This window comes from Erinaceus europaeus, chromosome 6, assembly GCF_950295315.1.
Source record: "Erinaceus europaeus chromosome 6, mEriEur2.1, whole genome shotgun sequence".
NCBI lineage: Eukaryota > Metazoa > Chordata > Mammalia > Eulipotyphla > Erinaceidae > Erinaceus > Erinaceus europaeus.
Window position 1 is genome coordinate 68,547,314 of NC_080167.1, and position 26,109 is coordinate 68,573,422.

Sequence of the window (26,109 nt, forward strand, 5' to 3'; positions counted from 1 at the left end):
CTCCACTGATCACAATCACTCCCCCAGGTAACACGGACGCAGCCAGAAGGAAACAGAAGGGAGCGAATGGATTTGTACTTTCTTCTCCAAGGTCCAACACTACCAATACCAGCAACTTATCAGGCGTTTAAACTCGTCAGGACTCTACCCCCTGGTGTAAAGTCCCAGAGACTGCTAACCAGAAAGCCTGTCACTGAACTGGACCTCTCGAGTCCTCCCAGGTCAATGGGAAAGAAAACGAAATTGACTAGTTAGTCAAAGACACAGGAGATCTGACACGATTCCATCTGCACTTGAGTAGGCTTCACAAAATCCCCCAAACACACATCTGCTCATTCCCCTCCCTCCCAGAGCACTGCTCAGCTCTGCTGTGGTGGTGCTGGGGACTGAACCTGGGTCCTCAGAGGCTCAGGCTGGAGAGTCCTCTGAATGACCGTTACGCCGTCTCTCCAGCCCTTCACGAGTTTTCTCTCTCTGACACCCCTTCCTTTTCTCCTTTCGGGGCAATGAGCACGCGGGGTCCCAGTCCCGAGGACCCAGCCGGATGCCAGGAAGCACAGAAGCATGTGCACCCCTCCCTCACTCACCGGATGTCGGCTACGTGCTGCCGCACAGATTGGTGCTGGAAATGGTCGGGCCACGGGTGGTGCAGGCAGAAGGACGGGGCGGGCTGCAGACAGCACGGAGCCTGGTACACGGGCGAGTGTTTCGAACAGAGCGATGCGATGTAGTCTGGGTGTGGTTGCATGCAACAAGGGGCCCAGGCCGAGGGAGCCCCAGGGCCAGCCTCGGGCAGGCGCTCCTGGTGGCCGTGGTGGCTGGTCGGAGGTTGGTGGTATGGGCAGGGGTGGCAGCACGGGGCTAGCAGCTGAGGTGCACCTCTTTGACTGTCTAGAGGCAGGAACGACGACTTAACGGTGCCGTTCACTTGAAGGCAGCCATTGGGACTCACTTTTGCTCTGGGTGCTTCTTTGGGTGTGAGCTGCGGGGCGGTGGGGTCTCCATTCCCGGGGGCGAGGGGGCCAGGGCCGGTAGCACCAGGTGCCATGCTGCCACTGCTCAGGACCACGAGATCATTGCTCAGAGCCATGCTCCACCTTCTTGATCCTAGGAGAGAAAGTGCCGTGGAGTCACTCGGTTTCCGCCAGGTGCCACTTCCCCAGCCCTGCCCTTCCGATCAGCCCCACTGCCTTCCTCCTCCCTCTCCCCAACCTAGATGCTCAGATGTCTGTTAGAGTGAAGGTGCCTTACTTTAACAATGACTCTTTGGTCTCTATCAGGCCACCCCATCAGCTGGGGGCCTAATCAGGGACTCGAGATTCCCAAACAGACATGATGGGCCTAGACCTCGAAATCCCTCTCTCCATTGTTACTGGTCATTTCTATCAGGAACAACACAACAGACCCCTTTGTGGGCCCCCATAGGACCTTGCTCTCAACTTGGATCAACAATGGTAGAGGATGTTATATCCTCTGAAGGGAAACTGGACAATATACTCTATGCTACACCTGAAGAAGATGGGTCCTGCTACGTGGGGAGCTTGGAATGTTCCTACTCATGACCACAGAATGTGAGCTCACATCTACAGGGATGCAGAGGTCACATAGGCTCCTAAGCTGATTATGGGGCCCAGATCACATCAAATCGATGGAGTTTACAGTCAACAATATTTATACATCTTTCCCATATTTGGGAGCTACTCTCTTCCCTGATCCAGCTTTCTGGTCCTTCTGCCAGCCATGACATCACCTCCCTAGACAATAATTAGGAATCACCTGCATATCAGATTTCAGGCTCATGCAAAAACAAACAAACAAACAAACAAAAAAACAACAAAAAACCCCACACTAGTATAACCACAGGCCCTTTGGAATATAACTAAAATATGCCTAGTAGCTATCTATAAAACAGAGGGGCCCCCAACTCTTCATCTACACTACTCCAACCTTTAGGTCCATGATTGGTCAACAATTTGTTTGGCTTTGTATGGTTTTTTAAAGATTTTATTTATTTATGAGAAAGATAGGAGGAGAGAGAAAGAACCAGACATCACTCTGGTACATGTGCTGCCGGGGGTTGAACTCAGGATCTCATGCTTGAGAATCCAAAGCTTCATCACTGCTCCACCTCCCAGACCACAGGCTTTGTATGTTAACTCTCTTTTCAACCACCAAGTTCCAGGTGCCAGCATGATGCCAACCAGACTTCCCTGGACTGACGACCCCACCAATGTGTCCTGGAGCTCCACTTCCCCAGAGCCCTTCCCCACTAGGGAAAGAGAGAGACAGGCTGGGAGTATGGATCCACCTGTCAGCGCCCATGTTCAGCGGGGAAGCAATTACAGAAGCCAGACTTCCACCTTCTGCATCCCACAATGACCCTGGGTCCATACTCCGAGAGGGATAAAGAATAGGAAAGCTATCAGGAGAGGGGGTAGGATACAGAGTTCTGGTGGTGGGAATTGTGTGGAGTTGTACTCCTCTTATCTTATGGTTTAGTCAATGTTTCCTTTTTATAATTAAAAAATTAAAAAAAAAAAAAAGAGTGACAGTACCTAATGGGGTGTGTACTCCACTGTGCGGGCTATTTCCCAGGCCCCTTTTCAACCATGATTTATGCTTGGGGTGTTCTGATACAGGAATGATGAGGGAAATGAATGGGCCACTCTAGGGGGACAAGCTGCCCAGGTTAGACTCATTGAAGAGTCTTCAAAATGTCTTATGTTTATACAAGTAACTCAGTCACTCATCTGTTGTTGGACACCTGGGTTGCTTCCAGGTTCTGGCTATTACACATTGTGCTGCTATGAACATAGGTGCACACAGACACATCTTTTTGGATGGATGTTCGGTTCCTTAGGATCTACCCCCAGGAGAGGAATTGCAGGGCCATAGGGTAGGCCCACTTCTAGCCTTCTGAGGGTTCTCCAGACTGTTCTCCACAGGGGCTGAACCCACTGACATTCCCACCAGCAGTGCAGGCGGGTTCCTTTGTCCCCACAACCTTTCCAGCATTTGTTGCTGCTGTTGTTTCTGTTATGTGACATTCTCATAGGAGTGAAGTGGGATCTCATTGTTGTGGCTTGTATACACAATGGAATACTACTCAGCTATTAAAAATAGTGATTTCATCTCATCTTGGATGGAGCTTGAAGGAATCATGTTGAGTGAGATCAGTCAGAAACAGAAGGATGAATCTGGGATGATGTCACTCATAGGCAGAAGTTGAAAAACAAGATCAGAAGGGAAAACACTAAGCAGAACTCGGACTGGAGTTGGGGTATTACACCAAAGTCAAAGACTCTGGGGTGGGGGTGGGGGGTTCAGGTCCTGGAACATGATGGCAGAGGACTAGTGGGGATTTTATGTTATGCAGAAAATTGGGAAATGTTACACATGTACAAACTATTCTATTTTACTTTTGACTATAAACCATTAATCTTCCAATAAAGAAATAATAAAATAAAAAAAGTCTTATGTCTTGAGCAGACTCTCCAAAAAATACACCTCCTTAGATCAAGAACCTATGGGGGAAATGCAGAACAACAGGCAAACCAAGAAAACACGAGACACACAAGTTTTATCCTCAATTCAATGAATGCAATGCTGAAACCCTAAAATAATCGTTTCCCTGAGTCAGAAACTTCATTGCACACCTCCCACACGGGGAACACTGAGGTCGGCTCACGGGCACCTCAACTCCTGCTACCAAGTCAACTCTTCAGAAGTCTAAGGTAGCCATGCGGCCCAGGCTGAGGGGTTCCCATACCTCCTCCTGACCCCACAGAAGACTGAAGGGGTGGCAGTGAGAATTGTGTTCCCTGCGTGTTTAGCTCCCTGATTCTCATTCTGGACTGTTTAGTACCATCTCTACTTTTGTAAGTGCTTCACTTAGTCACTCCTAATCCCAGCCGCTGGTGAGCCTTGGAGGTGTGAAGTATCTAAGATTTAACACCAACCTTCACAGCTTTACAGCAAAGCTGGGTGTCACACAGAGTGCCACCAGCTGTTAACAGCCTTCCAGTGCCCTGGAACCTCTCTGGACACCGCCATTTCACCTAGTACCCTACTTTTTTTTTTTCTTTTTTAACCAGAGCACCACTCAGTTCTGGCTTACAACAGTGAGGGGGATGGAACCTGGGACTTTGGAACCTCAGGCATGAGAGTCTTTTTGCATAACCTTTATGCTATCTGCCCCTGCCCTCTACCCTACCTTTTAATGTAATCTCCTTTTCCTTGGGAAAATAATTTCTTTTTCTCCGTAACTAGAATTATAACTAGTGTGGTCTTCTCTTCTCATTGCAAACACACCATATGTTGTGACATAAGAGTTAAACTGATTTTTGTAGGATGGTCAAGGGCCCTAATCACCACTTATAACACCCCCCACCCCGGTGTAATGTGCTTCATGTGCCAAATCTCTGACTTACAAATGAATTTTTGGAACGCAACCTGCTTCATAAGTTGGGGACTTTTCGCAAAGTAGGAACTGTTGGATCGTAAAAGAATCATTTGAATCCTGACATCGGCTTAGACCTAAAGCAAATCATATGAGTTGTCTATGAACCCATCAGGGAAATAGCCAAGTTTGCATCTTCAGTTGAGAGGGGCCCAAAGAAAAAAAGATCTGATTTCTTGTTGAGCCAAATAAGAAAATGAAAACAAAAGACCATCTGAGTGGAGGAAAACACGCACACGGAAGGCGGAGAAAGTCGACGCCACTGACTGACATATGTGGCGATAAAGTGATTCTAAGCAGCAGGGGCAACAGCAGCCACGGGGGCTGTTTAGCAGGGAGGTCAGCAGTTTAGAGCTGACGATTCCAAAAGACAGGAGCATTACAGCCACCGCACTCCCCAGTGTCATCAAACAGAGACTAACTGGCCAAAGAAAGCTCTTTAGGGGCCTAGACCTAGATTTTTGGTTTTTTTTTTCCCTCCAGGGTTATTGCTGGGCTCGGTGCCTGCACCATGAATCCATGGCTCCTGGAGGCCATTTTTTCCCCCTTTTGTTGCCCTTGTTGTTGTAGCCTCGTTGTGGTTATTATTATTGCCACTGTTGATGTTGTCATCGTTGGATAGGACAGAGGGAAATGGAGAGAGGAGGGGAAGACAGAGAGGGGGAGAGAAAGACAGACACCTGCAGACCTGCTTCACCGCCTGTGAAGCGACTCCCCTGCAGGTGGGGAGCCGGGGGCTCGAACCGGGATCCTTACGCTGGTCCTTGCGCTTTGCGCCACATGCGCTTAGCCCCCTGCGCCACCGCCCGACCCCCTAGACCTAGATTTATAGACGAATATACTTAATTTAAAAAAAAGAAAGGCAACGGAGGTATTTTGAAAAACAAAATACGTTTTGAGGAGATGAGAAACCCCACCCCTGGGACATAACAGTCATGTGAAACACTATTTTTTCAATGAAGGGGAAAAAAAAAAAAAAACCCAAACAATCCTGAGACGGTTTCTTGATGTGTGTGGATGGCCAGCTCTTTGGGTGCATTTCCTGTTCCGTGTAATTACGCTAGTATGGAGACTTTTCAAACCTCTAGCCCTGCACCTTCTATTTCGTTTTTCCTGCAAGCATTTCTCTGTCCTGAAGACTCTGGTTGTGAGGACTAGGGGAAGCTGCTTGAGGTCTTTAGCTAAGGCACTGATGACATTTTAAAATGTAAGTTGTTTCTTTGTCTGCCCCTCTTTTCCTCACATGTCTAACTCACATGTAAGATAATCAATGTTCACAGGGCTAATGCGAAAATGTAGAGCTGTCCTGAACCAGAAAGGAAAGAAGCGTGTTTGAGTAACGAGACTATAGAAACACCTGGGACGAAGCTTCAAAATGGTGGCTGAAACAGCTGTAGCTTAAAATAAAAGTAATAATAATAATGACTTCAGCAGGTCTGAGTTGGAAAGTTGAATCTAACAGTTACTAACTTTGAGAATCTGGGTCAAGTTAGTTACAACCTTCCAGTTGCTAAGTCCTTGTTCTTCTTGGGTCTGATTTATTTGAAATGCAAAGTGATACAATCTTCAAAGAGAATAACATGGCACAGTGCCAGGCAGTGGTGCACACCTGGTTAAGTGTACACATTATAATGCCCAAGGACCAGGGTTCAAGCCCCCAGTCCCCACTTGCAAGGGGGAAAGCTTCACGAGTGGTGAAGCAGGGCTGCAGGTCTCTCTCCCTCTCTGTCTCCCCCTTCCCTCTCAATTTCTTTCTGTCTCTATTCAATAATAAATGAACAGATAAAAAGAAAATAAATAAATAAAACCTTTTAAGAAAAGATAGCTAGCCAAAGTTTTCACTTGAAAAAAAAAGAGTAACATGGCACTACTCACCGAGATTTAAAGTACCCTCATCCTTTGACTCACAGTTTCACCAGAAATTTATCCCTTGCATATAACTGAGTGATGTGTAAAGAGTAGACATACTGACTGTAACACTACCAGTGAGAACTGAAATCAGTCTAAGTTCTTGTCTAGATGGGATTTCAATTTGGCCGTGTTTATATAGTTACTGGGTGCCGCACAACAAAGGAGGAGAGCTGGATGCAGGCATACTGCTATAGGAAAATGTACAAAGCACATCTTTTATGGGTAACTCAAACCCAGTTGCAGAACAGTCTCAGTGACAAGAATATAAGTCATTGGGGGGGGGGGTACTCAAGGTTTGGACATTCCCAGATAATTTTTAGACAGCCATAAAAAAAACAAAACACCAGCATTGTTTTCCAACGTGCCTGGCCATTTCAAAGAGTGGAGAAAGCTTTCCCATTCACTGCTTCTACTGCTTTTACTTTTTTACCTATTTATTTGCTTTTTTAAAATCTATTTATTTATTACTGGATAGAGATGGAGAGAAATTGAGGAGACAGAGAGGGAGAGAGACAGAGACCCCTGCAGCTCCACTCGAGAAGCTTTCCCCCTGTAGGTGGGGATCAGAGGCTTGAACCTGGGTCCTCGTGCACTGCAATGCACGCGCATAAAAAAGTGCAAAAAAACCCAAAGTGCACCACCGCCTGGTCTCTGACTATATCTCTTTCCAGCAATCATATGTTAAATGCACATGAAGTTTCTAGCACTGTGACTCACAATGAAAAAAAGGTTAATTGTTACTGAAGTGGGAAAAAAAAAAAGATTTATTCCCTTAAAGGATATCTATATATTCACTGGACACATTTTAAAGTGTTCTCTTGCAATAATGTCTTATATAACTAATCAAATAATTGGATAAAGCAGGACATATAAAAGAGACCAAGGAACAAGAGTAGATGGAAACAAACCATTCTCATAAAATGGTTTCAAGATACCTCTTATTGTCTCATAGCTTTCACATTTTTGGAAGCCAACGATTACTGGCTGGGCCAAAGCCCTGCCATGGCAAGATTCCAAAGCACTAAGCAGACGTTACAGAGAAGAAACAGCTCACTCTTGTCGAGATGTAGAAAGTCATCACCGTTAATGGTGATTATACCTGACTCACAGATTGTTTAGGAAACTTACATTCGCAGAATAAGGAGAGGTGATCCTGTGTCTAAGGCAAAAACACGGTACATCTTTCACTGGAAATGCTGTGCTATAATTGTAACGGTCTTTTTGAATTATAGAAACCTTACTCATCAACCACTACACAGCAGAATGTGGCTCAGAGACACGCCTGGTCTGGAGGATGTAATCAAACCGCTTAGCTGCCTTCCAGGGTGTGAATGCACTCACAGAGCATAATGGAAGCCTGCTCGTGGCTACAGAGAGCTGGAAGCGGGGACTCAAGCAGCAGCCCGGAACCTGTCAGGTGGAGACCTAAATGCCATGCAGAAGAGCACACACACAGACCTGTTCCCGTTACCACAGCAACAACGAACAGTCACCACCGACCTGAACAAACACAGGGCTCGCACAGCCTAGAGGAGTATCACTTCCACCTCCACCAGCGGTTCCAAAGCACGTTCACAAGTGATCTCAAGGCATCTCCCTTGAGTCCATTGTCCCAGAAGTCCTCAGGAAAACAGGGGTGGCAGGCATCACCGCTCCATTGAGACGCAAGAGTCCTCAACGCTAAGGCTGGGAAGCCTGATGCCAAGGTTCGTGAGCGCCTTCCGCTAGACCACATGCTGTAACTCAGGTAACAGTGCCCCTGATTCCCAACACCAACAATACACTCCAAGTCGCAGCCAGGCGTCGCACGGCTTCACTCAATAAACTAAAAACAAACAAACAAAAAAGCTAAAAGACCAACCCAGGGCTTCTGGAACAGCAAGAGCACTGGAGGGAGTGCAGGGCCAGACGGAGTCTACCTGGAGAGGGCTGGCACGTTTCCATCACAAGCTCACACGGCTGGTCCCTAGAGCGCACCTTGTGTGGGAAGGAAAACTACAAAGTCCACGGGGAGAGGAGTTGATCCCGAGTTACGGCAAAACAATGCCCAGTTACTGCAGGATGGACTAAGTGGGGGAAAGGGTAACTGAAAGTGAAAGAAAGAGAGAAAGAGAAAGAGAGAAAGAGAGAGAGAAAGAGAGAACGAGAGAAAGAAAGAAAGAAAAAAGAAAGAAAGAAAGAAACAAACAAACAGAAATCCTCATTAGGGCTGAGCAAAGCAACACATTTTAATAATAATCATGTTCCTAGGCTGATAGCCAAGTGGATTATGGCTTATCTCATGACTTATTGTTTTATTATTAAACATAACCTATCAGTTTTCCAAAATGGAGACCTCAAATCTCATCTGCTCTCACCTTCAGAGTCCTGATGATTAAATATTTTTTCTGCTTTATATTTTAATGCTTTTTCAGCCCCATGATGCCAACTTGACTTCCCTGGGCAGACAACCCCACCAATATGTCCTGGAACCTCCCCTATCCAGAGCCCTGCCCCACTAGGGAAAGAGAGAGAGAGGCTGGGGGGATGGATTCACCTGCCAACACCCATGTCCAGCAAAGAAGCAATTATAGAGGCCAGAACTCCCACTTTCTGCTCCCCATAATGATCCTGGGTCCATGCTCCCAGAGGGATAAAGAATAGGAAAGCTGTCAGGGGAGGGGATGGCATACGGAGTTCTGGTGGTGGGAATTGTGTGGAGCTGTACCCTCTTATCCTACGGTCTTGTCGATCATTATTAAATCAATTAAAAAATAACCAATCAGATTTTAATCTTTTTAGCAACACACACACACAGACATACACACATGGATTGAAGCACCTTGCCCAGCTAAATGGGTAAGACAGTCTTTTCCTCTGCAGTGGTATTTAGACTTCAGAAGGTGGGTCTGTAAAGACACCTGTGGTCTTATTTCACACCAGATATAAGGCAGTTTGGGAAATGCCTGAGCCCATGGTTTACCAAGCCTGCTCTATTTGATTATTTCATATATATATATATATATATATATATATTTAATATTTATTTTATTTATTCCCTTTTGTTGCCCTTGTTGTTTTATTGTTGTAGTTATTATCGTTGTTGGATAGGACAGAGAGAAATGGAGAGAGGAGGGGAAGACAGAGAGGAGGAAAGACAGACACCTGCAGACCTGCTTCACTGCCTGTGAAGCGACTCTCCTGCAGGTGGGGAGCCGGGGTTCGAACTGGGATCCTTATGCTGGTCCTTGTGCTTTGCGCCACCTGCGCTTAACCCGCTGCGCTACCACCCGACTCCCCTTGATTATTTCTTTTATAGTTGCAGAAATGTGTGGGATTTTTTTTTTAATTTTCCCCCTCCTTTTTACTAGTTTATTTAACAGAGTTTTACAAGTTGTAAGATTTCAGGGGTATCGTCTCACAGGCCCTCACTGTCCACCTATGCTCTTGACCCCTTCCACAATCACCACGGTGCTTATAAAGCCCAGACTAAGCCTGCTTTACTATGAAAACAGTTCCTCTTAAGAACAAAGAAGAGTATGGGGGGAAATAAAAGGTGAAACCTGGACTGGCTGTGGCATGTTGCCTCAGAGCAAAGGACTCTGGGAAAGGAAGGGTTGGGACAAGCTGAAGGGACACTGGGAATCCTCCACAGACTATACTGGAAACCCCTCCGCACCCTCCCTAAAAGCTCCTCTAAAATTGTTTGACACATACACTAAAGTGATGACCTCATTTCTGATCACAGGTATTGAGTTGGTCCACTAATATTTGGTCCTATGGTCAAGAGATTAAATAGCTTTTCCAAAGGTCACAGAAAAACTGACACAACTTTCATTCGTAGTGAAGTTACTAAAGTTGAACGGAAGAGGTTAAGAGACTTTCTGTCTTTTTAAGAACACCTCAGTCTGCCAAGCGCTTGTCACATAACATCTACATGAAGATGTTACTCAGTTCACTACAGAGAAGGTTATGGGTAAAATACGTCCACGTGTACAGCTCACCCAGGACACGTGACGGGGTCAGTGACGATGTTTCACCACCTCAGGATGCTCTGAGGGTGACGATGGCTTCAACCAGCTTTTGTTTTTTTCCCTTTTGTTGCCCTTTTTTTTAAAAAAAATTGTTGTAGTTATTATTGATGTCATCATTGTTGGGTAGGACAGAGAGAAATGGAGAGAGGAGGGGAAGACAGAGAGAGAGGGGGAGAGAAAGACAGACACCTGCAGACCTGCTTCACCGCCTGTGAAGTGCCTCCCCTGCAGGTGGGCAGTCCGGGGCTGGAACTGGGATCCTTACGCAGGTCCCTGCGCTTTGCGCCATGTGCACATAACCCACTGCGCTACCGCCGACTGCCTTCTACTAACTTTTATGGGGCTGCTAGAGGCTACTGATATAAAATTCAGTCTGAAGGTTTGCATGAAAAATAAACTCTAAATTCAATATTTCCCAAGACAGTCCTAGAAGGTACGAGCTCGCCTTCCACAGCGTCAGACACATAATTCATGGAATTAAGTGGAGCGCTATTAATTCGGGATTCATGCCTCGTGGACCTGCGCCGTGATGTTATCATCAGAAAAATCTGCATCTTTAATCACAGAACCAGACACTTTTTTTTTCTTTTTAGAATTAGACAATTTTACAGAACTAGAAAACAAAAACAAACACACAAAAAAAATAAGCTTCTCCCCTTCTGCCTTTGGAGACAAATTAAATTTTCTTACTTTCTTTGAGTTCATGAACTTTTTTCCCGTTAAGTTCTCCTTCAACAAGGACTCTGACCGCCATCTTCACTCCGTCACCCACAGTCATTCCGTAGGCTGCAAAGAAGCAGGGCTGCAGGTGTCTCTGTCTCTCTCCCTATCATCCCCTCCCCTCTCAACTTCTCTGTCTCTATCCAATCATAAATAAATAATAAAAAAAAATTAAAAGAAAAAAACATATCTACAAGCCCTGGTCAGTCTCCAAAATGAAGTTCCGAGACTCTCTGTCTTAAGAATATATTCCCTGGAGTTTCAGAAGGACAGGAAAGCAGAAAAAAGGGAAAAGACCTCTGATTCCAGGTTCTAGCTATTCCAATTCTGGGCCAGTTGTCAAGTCCAATCTGTTCACCCGTTAAGAGTCACATGCTGCCGGGCTGGCAAGAGAGCTCCCTGGAGTGAGGAGCCTGCGCAGTCACAGCATGGCCCCACCACACTGAAGGAAGCTTGGGTGCTGTGCTGTCCCTCTCCGTCTCTCTGTCTCCAGACCTGAGAGAAGTCTGTCTGAAATGGTGATGGTCACATCTGCCACCCCTGCCTCCAACAACAACAAAAGAAAGAATTACAAGATGCTTTTAGTAATACACAGAGCCTCCAGAGTGTGAGAGGTCTGGCTTCAGGCCATACAATTTCTATTAAAAACTCTTCGATTTAATTAAAATCACAAAACAGGCAACTGCATAATTGAGGAACCTTCCTGCACAGCTAGAGAGCTCTTCCCCAGAGAGATAGGATCCTTACTGAGCTTTAACTAGTGCTGCATCACACCCATGTTTACAGACACCGTGAATGTCTAATGATTCACACATATCAAAACCTCCAACCAGAGCAGCTCAAGGGGGGGGGGGGGGGACACCAACAAGCAGATAAATCAAGCTAAGAGTATTCTACTCCCATATACTGTGGGGCAAAAAAGCCTGTGAAGGAATTTTTAAAATTCCTTTCATGAAGCCCAAAACTGAGATCAATCACCATAAAAGACTGTAAAGTTGTCTGATTTAGATGGTAACCGTGCTTTATTTTTAATACCACACTTAGAATTATCTGAGCTCTCCCCACATAAGTTAAGTCTCTGATAGCAGGCTCCACTCCCTGCTGGTTTGTGAAATCCTAGAAATAGCACATCAAATTTCCTACAGCAGCTTCCCTGATGGGGCCCTCCCTGCAGGGTGCAGCAAATAATGTCTCAAAGATACTGGCCAGTCTAAAAGCAGCTTGGGAAGTAGAACTCTCTGCATTTGTGTGAAACACAATGAAAGAGATCGTCTTACCTAATGGACTGAGATCAACTTTGTCCTTAGAAAGACATCAAATTCCTAGACTTGCTCACTTTCCTCTGTAATTCTCCCCAATCCGCCTCTGTTCCTCAGGGATCACTCAAGAAATCTGTTCTCTGCTTCCTCCAGGTGAGACGTGACTTCACTGTGGACGTAGCATCCAGTTTACTCACTAAGATAATTAAGTCACATCTTTCAAATTGGTGACTGTATTTACCAAGTACAGAATAAGTAGCTGCTGTGTTCACTCTGAATAGTTTAATTGTGTAATGGTGATTTGAACAATAAAGCAACAGAAGTGAAATGAAGACTAGAGGACAAAGGAGTCCTCAAAGCCTTGCCTTTCTAACTAACTTTGGTTGCTTTTTATTTTTATTTTTTTTATTACCACCCCCCCCCCCCCCCACACACACACACAAAGGGAAAGCTAATAAACAGATCGTCTGTACTGACCCCAAACACTCACTGCTATTTCCTGAGTTAGGATGTGATCAGGAGTGATCATCTCGAGACTGGAATGCTAGGGGCCAAGCTCGAATGTCAAGCCTGTTCAGCACCCACACTGCCCTGGGAGAGCCAACAGGCTCAAATGTAGCCTGAGAGATCGCAGCAGCTGGATTGAAAGGTAAGAACACTGGCACACAGCAAACAGCGGAAAAGCAGGCTTCCCAACATCTGTCCAAACAGGTGGGCTGGCTCCACAGAAACCGCCAAAGACAATTCAGACTTCACATGTCCCTGTATATAGAGCGATGTTGACGACTGAGTTCCGGTTAGCACTGGACTTTCTACACTGCTTTATAGATCAACTGTTTCAATTACTCAAATATTACACCGTTTCTTTTTCCTTTTTCCTTTTTTTTTTTTTTAAATCCCTGACTAACATGGGGTTTCTGCTCATAGTTCTTTAGTTTAGCTCAGGGCGTAATGTCCACAAAAGCCACAGTGTTCACAGATGATACTCTCCTGTATCTGTCTGCTGAAAGAAAAAGTTACCGAGGAAATACAGTCTGATGAAATACTCAATTGTTGCAAATTCTAAGACAATCTATTAAAGATGTAGGTTTCTAAGAAATTAAGTACAAAAAGAGAATTTGTTTCAACAATTTAAAAAGCAGAAATGTATCAGCAGACCTTAAATCCACAGGAGGCAGTAAACCTACAGGCTACCAAGTAAACACTCATTAGCTGACGGCTTATTTACATAGTTTAGTGACTTTCTAGTCATCAAAGAGAATCGGGGTTTTCTTAATTATAAATACCATCATCTAAAATAACTCTCTTGTGGGTAAGAAAAAAGAAAGAGGCATTTCTTTTTTTTTTTTTTTTCTCTCTCTCTCAATAGAAAAGCCTGCTTGAAAAGTTTTCAAGAACTCTAAAGTATGTTTTCCCATATCTTCTCTGCTCACTGAAGAGCTGTTTGTGGTCAGCAGAAAACTTCTGCATCAAAGACTTCAGTTTTCTTGCAAAACTTTTACTGATTTAAATTTTTAACTGTATGTTTAGGTTAGCAAGCATGCAAATATTTCAAACTAAACCTGTCTGCGTTTCCTACCTTCAAATGTTAATGGCCTGACATCTGCTTTTCAGTCAACTCAATCATAGGGTCACAATTAAAATACAGTCAGCTAGACCTTTCACCAACTCAACACAGCTTGAGGACATTTACAGGACAATATGAAACCCATCTTAGTCACTAGCCTACACGGACGCTTAGATACCAAGTGGGTGTCTTCACCCAGTTTTCACAGGTTAGAAGGCAGTCACACTCCACTTTCTTACGGCGTTTGATTCACAAAGGTGACTAAAGCCATGTCTACTGTGCTCCACATGGTTTTTTTTCTACCAAGCAGTAAGACTGATTTAAAGACTGATTACAGAAGAATCTCAAGTCAGAAAACAACTTACCTGCACTAAATCTGAGGTTCCCTTCCAACTTCATAAAGAAAGCATGTTTCGCTAACCCTAAGAAGCGGCTTCTCTTGCCTTACAAATTAATTAAGCATGACTACAGTTCAGAGAAGATTTTAGTGCACTGAGATGACACTTCAGGTTAACACTGAATAAAAAGAAAAAAAAAAAGAAGAAAAAGAAAGAAAGAATGAAAGGAAAACAAACTAGGATTAAGACAATCCTAGAAGCAGCTCAGTTTTTCAGTAAGTCCCGTGCCACCTAACAATTTCACACATTCAGAATGAGTAAATGCATTACCTTTATGTTAAAAGAAGCCAGTCCCTGGCTCTGCTGGGTCTCCAGTGACTGCAGCCTCCACAGCCCTAAGTCTCCGTGGTAAACAGCTCAGCAGAAAGCAGGCAGGGAGCCCTGAGTCTGCAGAAGCAGGCTCCACAGAGCCTCAGGACAGACTGAATGACAAGCACATGCAGACTGCTGGGAATTAGGCATGTTAGGGGCTGGAACTTAGGGTGTTTGCTTTCCTATAGGGCGGGAGACTTTTTCTCCTACTTAACCCCTCGGGGCAAGGTCTTAATAATGGTAACAGCTGGCATATAAGAAGGGCTTGATCTGAGCAGCAGGTCAGTGAGCCAGGATATGAAGGTGACATGTAATTTCTAGCCTTTTCCTGCTTCTAAGGGAAACTGCACCACAGACTGTTTTAGTTAGAACCGCCTTTGATCTTGGGGATTCAGAGTTACTTCGTAGATTAAAGCCATGGTAGCTGATATTATTTGCTTGCTTGGGATAACTTCAGTGTTCCTGATTCAGTTTTCTGACACACAGGGTTACTACATTAAACTAACACAAATAAACACCAGTCTGTATTTATTTCCAAGTTCCGGAGATTGTGTATGTGTGTGTGTGTTTTTCTCCCCAAATGGTTCCTGAGACCCCTCTTGTAGGGCATGAAGTTCATTGTTTTTAAAAGAAGCAGTGCTCTCTCCCTCTCTTCACTAGAGGAAAGTATAATTCAGCATTTTGAAAAGTACTTTTCTTCAACTTTCCTAAACAAAACCAGTAATTTGTTCAGTGAATTTTTTCATTCTTGATGATCAGTATTAAAAGTCTCCACACACACACAAAAGGAAAAAAAAAAAAGCCTTATAAATACCTGCAAATAATTGCTTTAAATGTAAAGACGACACCCACTGGCAGATAAGTGATAAATTATTGAGACTGTGAAGTTTAACTTTCAGGACTACTTTATAAAAATGTGTGAATAACTCTTTTAATAAGCTTTGACTAATTAGTTTTGAAGGCAGTCGTGAAGATAGTTTCAAAAGCTAAAGTAACACCAAAAGTATACACAGTCAAAGAAATAAAGCTGAACCCCATCAAAACTTTTTTTTGGTACATCAGAAAACATTACTGAGAAAATGAAGAGGGGGTGGAGGGTGGGACATCTGGATAAGTGTACATGCTACAGTTCACTAGAACCTGGGCTCAAGCCCGTGGTCCCCACCTCAGGGAGGAAGCTTCATGAGCAGTGAAGCAGTGCTGCAGGTCTCTCTCTCTGTCTCTTTCACTCCCCCATTCCCTCTAAGTTTCTCTCTGTCCTATCAAATACAATAAAGTTTACAAAATAAAAATTAAAAAAAAAAATGAAGAGGACCAGAGAATGGATAAAATCCTTACTTGCCATATTTCTAAGAGGTTAGCATTCATGATATGTAAAAAAAAAAAAAAAAAAAAACCTTAAATAAATACTTCAATTTTAAAATAGGCAAAGTTTTAGATTGTCTTTCCAAAGAAAACATGTAAATGTTGAGTATGTATGAGAGGTTCCATATCACTAAATCATTACAAAGATGAAAATTAAAAACCAGGGAGTCAGGCAGTAGTGCAGCAGGTTAACTGTTAAACGCATGCGGTGCGAAGCTCAAGGACCGGCATAAGGATCCCGGTTCGAGCCCCCGGCTCCCCACCTGCAGGGGAGTCGCTTCACAGGCGGTGAAGCAGGTCTGCAGGTGTCTGTCTTTCTCTCCCCCTCTCTGTCTTCCCCTCCTCTCTCCATTTCTCTCTGTCCTATCCAACAACAACATCAACAACAATAACTATGATAAAACAACAAGGGCAACAAAAGGGAATAAATAAATATTTAAAAAAAAGAAAATTAAAAACCAAGGGAATATCACTTCACATCCTCCAGGATGGTTCTGACTTTTTTTTTTTTTAATTTTTTATTTAAGAAAGGATTAATGAACAAAAACATAAGGTAGGAGGGGTACAACTCCACACAATTGGTTCTGACTTTTTAAAGGGATAGTAGGTGAGAGACAGCTCCCCCAATAGGGTCTGAGCCTTGCCATGCATGAAGTCTGAGTTTGAAGCCCAGCCCCACAAGAGTGGTGTGCAGTGGAGCAGTACTGTGGTGTCTCTCCATTTCTCTGTGTGTCTCTTCCTTTCTCTCTCTGTCTCTTTTTATTTGAAATAAAATGAATGAAATAAAAATAAGATCAGCTTTGGGCAATACTCCTAGCCCAGCCGCATGTTAGCTGTTGGGCTCAGTCAAAAATTAGTAAAGTCTGAGCGCACGCGGCGCAAAGTGCAAGGACCGGCGTAAGGATCCTGGTTCGAGCCCCCGGCTCCCCACCTGCTGGGGAGTCACTTCACAGGCAGTGAAGCAGGTCTGCAGGTGTCTGTCTTTCTCTCCCCCTCTCTGTCTTCCCCTCTGCTCTCCATTTCTCTCTGTCCTATCCAACGAGCAACATCAACAATAACAATAATAACCACAACAAGGCTACAACAACAAGGGCAACAAAGGGGGGAAAATGGCCTCCAGGAGCAGTGGATTCATGGTGCAGGCACCGAGCCCCAGCAATAACCCTGGAGGCAAAAAAAAAAATTAGTAAAGTCATGAGCCCCTTGGAATATACCTAAAGTAGACTTCCTAGCTCCTTCCAACATGAAGACCCCACATTTCATCTGCTATCCTTTTATCTTTAGGTTCCTGATTATTAAATAAATTGTTTTGCTTTATATCTTAATGCTTTTCAGCCACCAAGTTGCAGATGCTACCGTGACACCAACCTGACTTCCCCAGGCAGGTCACCCCACCAATGTGTCCTGGTGCCCCGCCTCCCCAGAGCCCCACTAGGGAAAGATAGAAACAGGCTGGGGGTATGGATCCACCTGCCAACACCCATGTCCAGCAGAGAAGCAGTTACAGAAGCCAAACCTTCCACCTTCTGTACCCCATAAAGATCTTTGGTCCACACTCCCAGAGGGATAAAGAATAGGGAAGCTTCCAGTGGAGGGGAGGGGACACAGAACTCTGGCGGAGGGAACTGTGGAACTGTAGCCCTCTCACACCACAATCTTGGCAATCATTATTAAATCACCAATAAACGTCATTATAAAAAGATCAGTTCTGTGAGCGATGAAATCCATGTGCGAGGCCTAGGCACCACAAACAAGGGAGCAACAACAACAAAGTCGGAAAGAAGAGGAAAGCAATTACCAGCAAATATCCAGAGAAACTGTGTTTCTCACATCCTGCTGGTGGAAATGCCACATGGTGTGGCCCCTGTGGAGAACCGGCTAACAGTTCCTTGGGGGACGAGACACCAAGGGGCCACATGGCAGCAGGCAACCACACTCCAGGCAGGCAGGCAGGCAGGCAGACTTGACCTGTGGAGGCTGTATGTGCACATGTGTCCACTGAGGGAGTTTATCTGAATTCCCAAACAGTCCCCTGGGCGCTTCCACAAATACTCACCTGTGAAGCGACTCCCCTGCAGGTGGGGAGATGGGGGCTCGAACCCAGATCCTTACACCGGTCCTTGCGCTTCGCGCCACGTGCTCTTAACCTGCTGCACTACCACCTGACTCCCCACCTGCAGGGGAGTTGCTTCACAGGCGGTGAAGCAGGTCTGCAGGTGTCTTTCTCTCCCCCTCTGTCTTCCCCTCCTCTCTCCATTTCTCTCTGTCCTATCCAACAACGATGACATCAATAATAACTACAACAATAAAACAACAAAGACAACAAAAGGGAATAAACAAATAAATATTTAAAAAAAGAATATTCTAGACTTATAAAGTGGTCATGGTTCCATGGCCCTGTGAATATACTTAAAACCACTGAGCTATATACTTTCAAGTGGTGAAACTCATGGAAGTAGATTAGATATAATTTCTGGATGAGTATATAAGTGGATAAAAGATCAATTCTTGAAGTAAGGCAGGTATGCAGTTTCGCTGTAGCCCAGCGGTTCTCGAACTGCCGAGTGCATCAGAATCTCCTGGAAGGTATGTGAGGAGGCAGATAGCAGCATCCCATCCCCAAAGGATGAGCCTGAGAAGCTGCTTTTCTGAGTCTCCAGGTCATGCTGATGCTGCTGGTCTGAGCTGCACATTTTAAGAACCACTATAATGGAGTCAGGCAGTGGCGGACCCAGTAGAGCACACATATGACCACGTGCAAGGACCCAGGTTCAAGCCCCTGGTGCCCACATTTAGGGGAGGAAGTCTCACAATCGAAGTGTTGGTGGAGGTTATCTCTCCTCTATCATTCTCTTCTCTCTCATTTTCTTTCCATCTCTATAAAGCAAAACAAAACAAAGAGAAGGAAGGAAAGGAGGGAGAGAAGGAAGGAAGGAAGGATGGAGGGGCTACCGAGAGAGGTAGGTTCCCCAATTAGGCACTGAGTGCCAGTGATAGCCCTGGGGGCAGTACAAAATGAACCACTATGCAAAAAACAATGTGAGTATGTGTGTGTGTGTGTGGGGGGGGGGAGGCAGGCAGTAGCGCAGTGGGTTAAGCGCACATGGTGCAAAGCGCAAAGACCGGCATAAGGATCCCAGTTCCAGCCCCGGTTCCCCACCAGCAGGGGAGTCGCTTCACAAGCGGTGAAGCAGGTCTGCAGGTGTCTGTCTCTACCCCTCTCTGTCTTCCCCTCCTCTCTCCATTTCTCTCTGTCCTATCCAACAACAACAGCAATAACAACAACAATAAGGGCAATAAAATGGGGGGGGGGGAAATGTCCTCCAGGAGTGTGGATTCATAGTGCAGGCACCGAGCCCTAGCAATAACCATGGAGGCAAAAAAAAAAAAAAAAAGCGCAAATGTGGGTACTTAGAAGATAGGGAAGGTACCTTTCATCTCTGTACCTTCTGAATTTACCTAGAAGCAATCTTGAGGAGGAAAAAGACAGGAAAGGGTACGGCAAAGACTTGGCGAAGTAAATGTATTAGAAGAGTCAGTCCTGCCATTGTAGGACTAAGTCCACATCACACTCAAACACTGTACTAGAGGGCATGATCTCTTAGTGGTTATGAAAGAATTACAGACTGACAGAGTGGAGGGCGAGTGAAACTCAAATGCTGACCCACAGACTCTGTGTGAAGTCAGCACAAACTAGGAATGAAGAAAAGACATGGGTCAGGGCTTGAAGGCTGGAGGTCATGAGAAGGCTGGAGAACAGATTCTGTAGACATCAGACTAGGAAAGATCAGAAAGGCCATCGTTGTTTCATTTGTCAGAGATGGTAAAGACTGAGGGCACAGTTTTCAATGCGAAACAGGATTTTCAAAGCAGCCAGCCACGTGCTAGAAGAAATACAAGTCGTCAGGCGTGAGGCTGAGGCACTTCCTGATGGGTGGAGAGGAGTGTCCGCATCACAAAACAATTCTGTCTCGGGTCCAGTTTGCTTGCGATCCGGTCTGTGCCCAAACTCGGCCACTCAGCCTCGCGTGGACAGTCTTTTCCTTAACCAGATGTGGAGAGTAGAACCAGAACGTGTTTTGTTTACTGCAGGGATGAGCGAATTCACAAAAGCTGAATTCAGAATGGACCTCTACAGTCACCGCATCTCACGTACTGATTTTGGGGCTAAGGAGACTCTAGCCTCTGGATTAAGCAGCTGTTTCATGTTTAAGGCTAGTTAGCGCCAGAGCTAAGAATACACTTCCCCGATTCCCAGTACCGGTTATGACTTGACAGTATGATGGTCTGGTTTGAAATCTTCAGTGTATATCACAACTTAAAAAATATAAATAAATAAATAAATAAATAAATGTAGGGAGTTGGGCAGTAGCTCAGCGGGTTAAGCGCAAGTGGTGCAAAGTGCAAGGACTGACGTAAGGATCCGGGTTCGAGTCCCCGTCTCCCCACCTGCAGAGGATTCACTTCATAGGCGGTGAAGCAGGTCTGCAGGTGTCTGTCTTCCTCTCCCCCCTCTCCATTTCTCCTATCCAACAATGACGACATCAGTAATAACTACAACAATAAAACAAGGGAAATAAGTAAATAAGTATTTTTTTAAAAATAAATAAGTATATTTGCTTATCTATGGGATAGAGACAAGAGAGAAATCGAAAGGGAAGGATATATATATATATATATATATATAGAGAGAGAGAGAGAGAGAGAGACAGATAGAAAGAGACACCTTTCCAAATAGTTCTGGTTACAGTCTAGGGGTTCTTTCTTTTTTTTTAAAAAAAAGTATATTTTATTTATTTATTATTGGAGAGAAATTGAGAGGGGGAGGGGAGGTTAGAGAGAAGACAGACAGAGAGACACCTGCAGCCCTGCTTCAGCACTTGTGAAGCTTTCCCTCTGCAGGTTGGGACCAGGGGCTTGAACTTGGGTCCTTGCGCACTGTGAAGTGTGCGCTTCACCAGGTGCGCCACCGCCTGGACCCCTGATCTAGGATTTCTAAATAAAATGTTTTACTTTTACAAAGGAGGTGCCCAACACGAGGCCTGGAATGAAAGCCACAATGTCTTCACTGGGCTCCAGCTGTCTTAACAGCTCTAGCTGCGTGGCTACCAAGCCGTGAATAAATCTAGGCATGGTGTGCATGTTTTAAGAGGTTATGATCAATGAGCTGAAAACTTCTTCAAATCAGGCTTCAGATGTTTATGGAGAAAGTGACACGTACTTTCCTTATGTCATAAAATGAAAATAAATGCGGATTAGTTTTCCAGAACTCTGACTCCAAGGAAAAGACACATCTATGTCATTTGCACTCAAACGCCCGTCAGCACGGCTCAAGTGTTATATTAAGTGACACTGGGAGACACCACATGCTCTGTGGAAAGTGAAGTTTTATGGGAGAAAGTAAATGAAAATTCTAATCCTATTTTACTTCTCTGTACTTTCTGTAATGGTGGTAATATTATTTTTGGAGAGAAAGAGAGAGAGAGGCAGGGGAAGAGAGAGGGAGAGAGGGGGAAAGAGAAAGAGAGAGAAAGTGAGAGATAGAGAGAGAGGAAGAGGGAGACCCTTAAATGACCCAACTCTAAAGATAGAAGACATTATTAGGTTTGGGTATTCCACAGATGGAGGAGTTGTTTTCCGTGATGAATACATTCTCAGTATGTTATTCAAGAGTTTGAGCAGTTCAAAATCATGAAACTCCTTCTGTGTCTGGCTGCAGAAATGTATTTCCGTGAAAGACAATGCTGTGAGCTATCTATAACAAGATAGGAAATAAGGTAATGACATGAGGAAAAGGGGCAAGCATATCTGCATCTGAATTTACGAATGTGAGATAGATGCTAGCATGTCTCACTCGAGACTTTAAAAAATCTATTCACGTATTCCAACACAGCAGTGTTGGGAGACTTGAAACACTGGCTTGACTGAAAGCATTTAGAAAGGGAAGCCGCTGAAGGTTTGGGGGTCTCCATTTTGGAAATAGCTAGTAGGTCTATTTTAGATATATTCCAAGGGGCCCATGACTTCACTAGTTTTTGCCTGAGCCTGACAGCTAACATGCAGGTGAACCCAAGGTTACTGTCTGGGGAGATGGTGTCAAAGTTGTAAAAAGGACTAGAAAGATGGATCAGGGAAGAGAGTAGCTCGCAAATATGGGGAAAGTATACAAATACAGTTGACTGTAAATCCCATCGATTTGATCTGGGGCCTATATTCAGCACAGGAGTCTATGTAACCTCTGTATCTCTGTAGGTCTGAGCTCATATTCTGTGGCCATGGCCAGGAACATTCCAGTTTGCACTAATTTCAGGACCCATCATCCTCAGGTGGTAGGTAGAGTGTGCTATCCACCCTCACTTTGGAGAATGGAACAATTCCTACCATTGTTGATCCACACTGAGGGCAAGGTCCCTGGGCAGACGACCCCACCAATGTGTTCTGAAGCCCTGCTTCCCCAGAGCTCTGCCCACTAGGCAAAGAGAGAGACGGTATGGGAGTATGGGTCGACCTGCCAACGCCCATGTTCAGCGAGGAAGCAATTCCAGAAGCCAGACCTTCCACCTTCTGCTCCCCACAATGACCCTGGATCCATACTCCCAAAGGAATAAAGAATAGGAAAGCTTTGAAGGGATGGGATGGGATACAGAACTCTGATGGTGGGAACTGTGTGGTCTTGTCATATATCCATTTTATAAATAAGAGTTAAAAAAAAAAAAAGAAAGCTGTTAGAAAGTAGGAATAATCGTGGTCTGGGAGGTGGCACAGTGGTAAAGCATTGGATTCTCAAGCATGAGGTCCCGAGTTTGATCCCCGGCAGCACATGTGCCAGAGTGATGTCTGGTTCTTTCTCTCTCCTATCTTTCTCATTAATAAATAAATAAAATCTTAAAAAAATAAAGTAGGAATAATCACAAAGAGTAAAAGGATATCTGGGGGCTGTAGTATGGAAAACTGGGGAATGTTATGCATGTACAAACTATTGTATTTACTGTCGAATGTAAAACATTATTTCCCCAATAAAGAAATTTTAAGAAAAGAGGGATATCTTCACATATTTAAGGCCAGAAGGCATCGAACTCAGCGAATGCTACTTCGACGATGTTGAGTCAGAGAGCTGGGCGCTCATTAATGAGTGAGGTGCATGCTTCCCGGGGATGGTGTCCTGGGTTCCACCCCCGGTACCACATGGATGCACCAAGGCCAGACAGGTAGTGATCTATGGATGGTGAGCAGTTCTGCTTTGATTGCTCTCCACCCCCTCCATTCTTTCTCTTAAAAACATGCACCAGAAACACTGGGTTTGTTCTTTTAACACTCACCATAACTGCCATGCCTCCATGAGCAGGCTCCCCAAGTTCAAGACAGCTTTCTGTTTGTTTGGTGGGGACGGGAGGAGCCGCTCATTGAAAATCGCAGTGCTGAAAGCCTTGACAAGCTCATGACTGGCCAGCACCTCTCCTCAGTTGTGAACTGGGAAGTGTGAGCCAGACAAGGCAGCTGGACTGGTGACCACACCAAGCCGCTGAGCTCCTAGATTTGGGCAACAGAGCATCAAGGATCCAGCTCAGATCTTTATTGTTTTGACTTTGTACCTTGCAGCCTTCCAGCCATCAAGTTGCAGGTGCTACTATGATTCCATCCTGAGTTCCCTGGGCAGATGACCTCACCAGTGTATCCCAGCGCCTCCCCTCCTCAGAGCCCTGTCCCACTAGGGAAAGACAGAAACAGGCTGGGGGGATGGATCCACCTGCCACCACCCATGTGCGGCGGAGAAGCAGTTACAGAAGCCAGAACTCCCACCTTCTGTACTCCATAAAGAATGTTAACCCATACTTCCAGAGGAACAGAAATGATAGGGGAAGATGACCAGAGGCTTCTCCAAGGCCCAAAGAGAAGAGAGGGGGGAAAAGGAAAGACATTCAGAAGTAGTGACAGGTGTAGGTGTGACTTAGAAAAGAAGGGAAGGCAGGATCATAGAAGAAACTGGGCAAATCTATATAAATACAGACAGCCATAGAACTCAGAGTCAGCCCTTATCTGTGACCTTGGGAGAACTGCTACACTTTCCAGTGGAGGGAAAGGGGACACTGTGGAATTATACCATTGTTGTCTCATAATTTTGTAAGTCAATTTTAAGTCACATACACACCAAAAAAAAAAAAAAAAAAAAAAAGAACTGTCACAAGTCTCTAAAATAATCCCAAATCGTGTGCAGAGTCAAAATGCACCTTGCATTCAGATCAGAGAAGCAAACCCTTTGGGAAGGTTTGCCTTTCCTGACTTCAGATTACATTTGCAGTAGTAGCTGGTGACACAATGACAGCACTCAAAGACAGTCACCAGGAAAACGAAACCCAGAGTGTGTGGAAGAGGCTGGCGCTTTACTACTTTTTGGAGTCTGGTATGACATTTGAAACAACTGTGTACTTATACAAGTCTTCCTAAAAGAACTGCTAGTTTTAAAAAGCTCCTCTTAAAAACTGAAATCTTGATCCTTTTGATTTTAACTTTTTGATATTAACTTCAAATAGAGGAGCAAGGAATTTTATAAGAGCTAGAAGATTTTAATGACTTCTTTCAGTCACCTCCCACCAGAATACATCTATATAGGCTTGGCTAAGAGTAACATGTAACAGTATTAGTTAGGCAAGAAGGCCGTACGTTTTTGAGAAAATCATCGGTTTTTTGTTTGTTTGTTTTTGTTTCTTTTCAGTATGCTTTTTAAGTACTACTTTGAGAATAAGAACAAGCTATCCCACTTGGACCTCGAGTAAGTAAGTAGAAGCAAAGATTGTTTGAATCTTAATTTTACAAAAGTTACCCAAAGGTGACATGGGAATATGTGATTCCTATTTAATTTTTATCTACTATTCACTGAATGTTTTAAGTTATTAACAAAACTTTTCTTAAGATAAAAGGTAAGATCAGAGGGTATAAAGAAAATAATTTGGGCGGCTGGTGGCAGTGCATCAGGTCAAGTGCACATGGCGCAAAACTCAAGGACCAGCACAAGGATCCTGGTTCAAGTCCCTGGCTTCCTACCTGCAGGGGGGGGGGGGGTCACTTCACAAGCAGTGAAGCAGGTCTGCAGGTGTCTATCTTTCTTTCCCTCTCTGTCTTCCCCATCTCTCTTGGTGTTTCTCTGTCCTATTCAACAACAGTGATGACAATAACAACAACAATGAGGGCAACAAAAATGGGAAGAAATGGTCTCCAGGAGCAGTGAATTCATAATGTACCGAGCCCCAGTGATAACCCTGGAGGCAAAAAAAAAAAAAAAGAACAAGAAAGAAAGAAAGAAAGAAAGGGAGGAAAGTAAGTCTATAATGGGCAAAATTGTATTGTATTGATAAGCAAATAAAAGCATATCATTCAAGTAATTTTAACATTTTGGGAACTAATTTCTTTTTTTAAGACTTATTTTACTACATTTGAGTGAGTTTCATGCAGTTCAGGGTGAAAGAGGAAGGGAAGAAAGGCTAGGAGGAAGGGAGGTAGGAAGAGAGAGAGAAGCCAGATTGGGGAAAGGGCTAATTGGTAGAGCCTCAGAATGATGTGTGAGGTTCTGAGTTCGATCCCCAGCACTGCACCAGAATAGTGCTCTGGCTTGACCCAGTTTCCTTCTCAATTAAGCTCTGACTTTGAACTTCATATTTTAGATGACTCAAACGTATAAATTATTCCATTTTATTTTTTTAATTTTTAAAAAATATTTTATTTACTTATTTTTTTAAATATTTATTTACTTATTCCCTTTTGTTGCCCTTGTTGTAGTTATTGTTGTTGTTATTGATGGCATCGTTGTTGGACAGGACAGAGAGAAATGGAGAGAGGAGGGGAAGACAGAGAGGGGAAGAGAAAGACAGACACCTGCAGACCTGCTTCACCGCCTGCGAAGCAACTCCCCTGCAGGTGGGGAGCTGGGACTCAAACTGGGATCCTTACACCAGTCCTTGTGCTTCACGCCATGTGAGCTTAACCCACTTCACTACCGCCCGACTCCCTTATTTCTTATTAATGAGAGCATGATAGAAAGAGAGAGAAAGAACCAGACATCATTCTGGTTCTACCATGGATTGAGCTCAGGACCTTGAGAGTCCAGTGG

General features: G+C 44.5%; 1 protein-coding gene across 7 annotated transcripts in view; it reads right to left on the minus strand.

Annotated features, from left to right (window-relative positions):
• DISP1 (dispatched RND transporter family member 1) overlaps positions 1 to 26,109 on the minus strand; it is a 109,105-nt gene that overhangs the window by 45,473 nt on the left and 37,523 nt on the right. For 2 of the 7 annotated variants that reach the window (XM_060192451.1, XM_060192450.1), the window contains one exon: positions 588 to 1,107. In XM_060192451.1, coding sequence (XP_060048434.1) covers positions 588 to 1,090 — 503 coding nt within the window. In that variant the 5' untranslated portion in view covers positions 1,091 to 1,107. Of the gene's footprint in view, positions 1 to 587; positions 1,108 to 4,430; positions 4,537 to 8,231; positions 8,363 to 14,597; positions 14,754 to 18,060; positions 18,165 to 26,109 lie in introns of those variants that run through there. The other 5 variants (XM_060192454.1, XM_060192449.1, XM_060192453.1 and 2 more) reach the window with 5 other exon arrangements.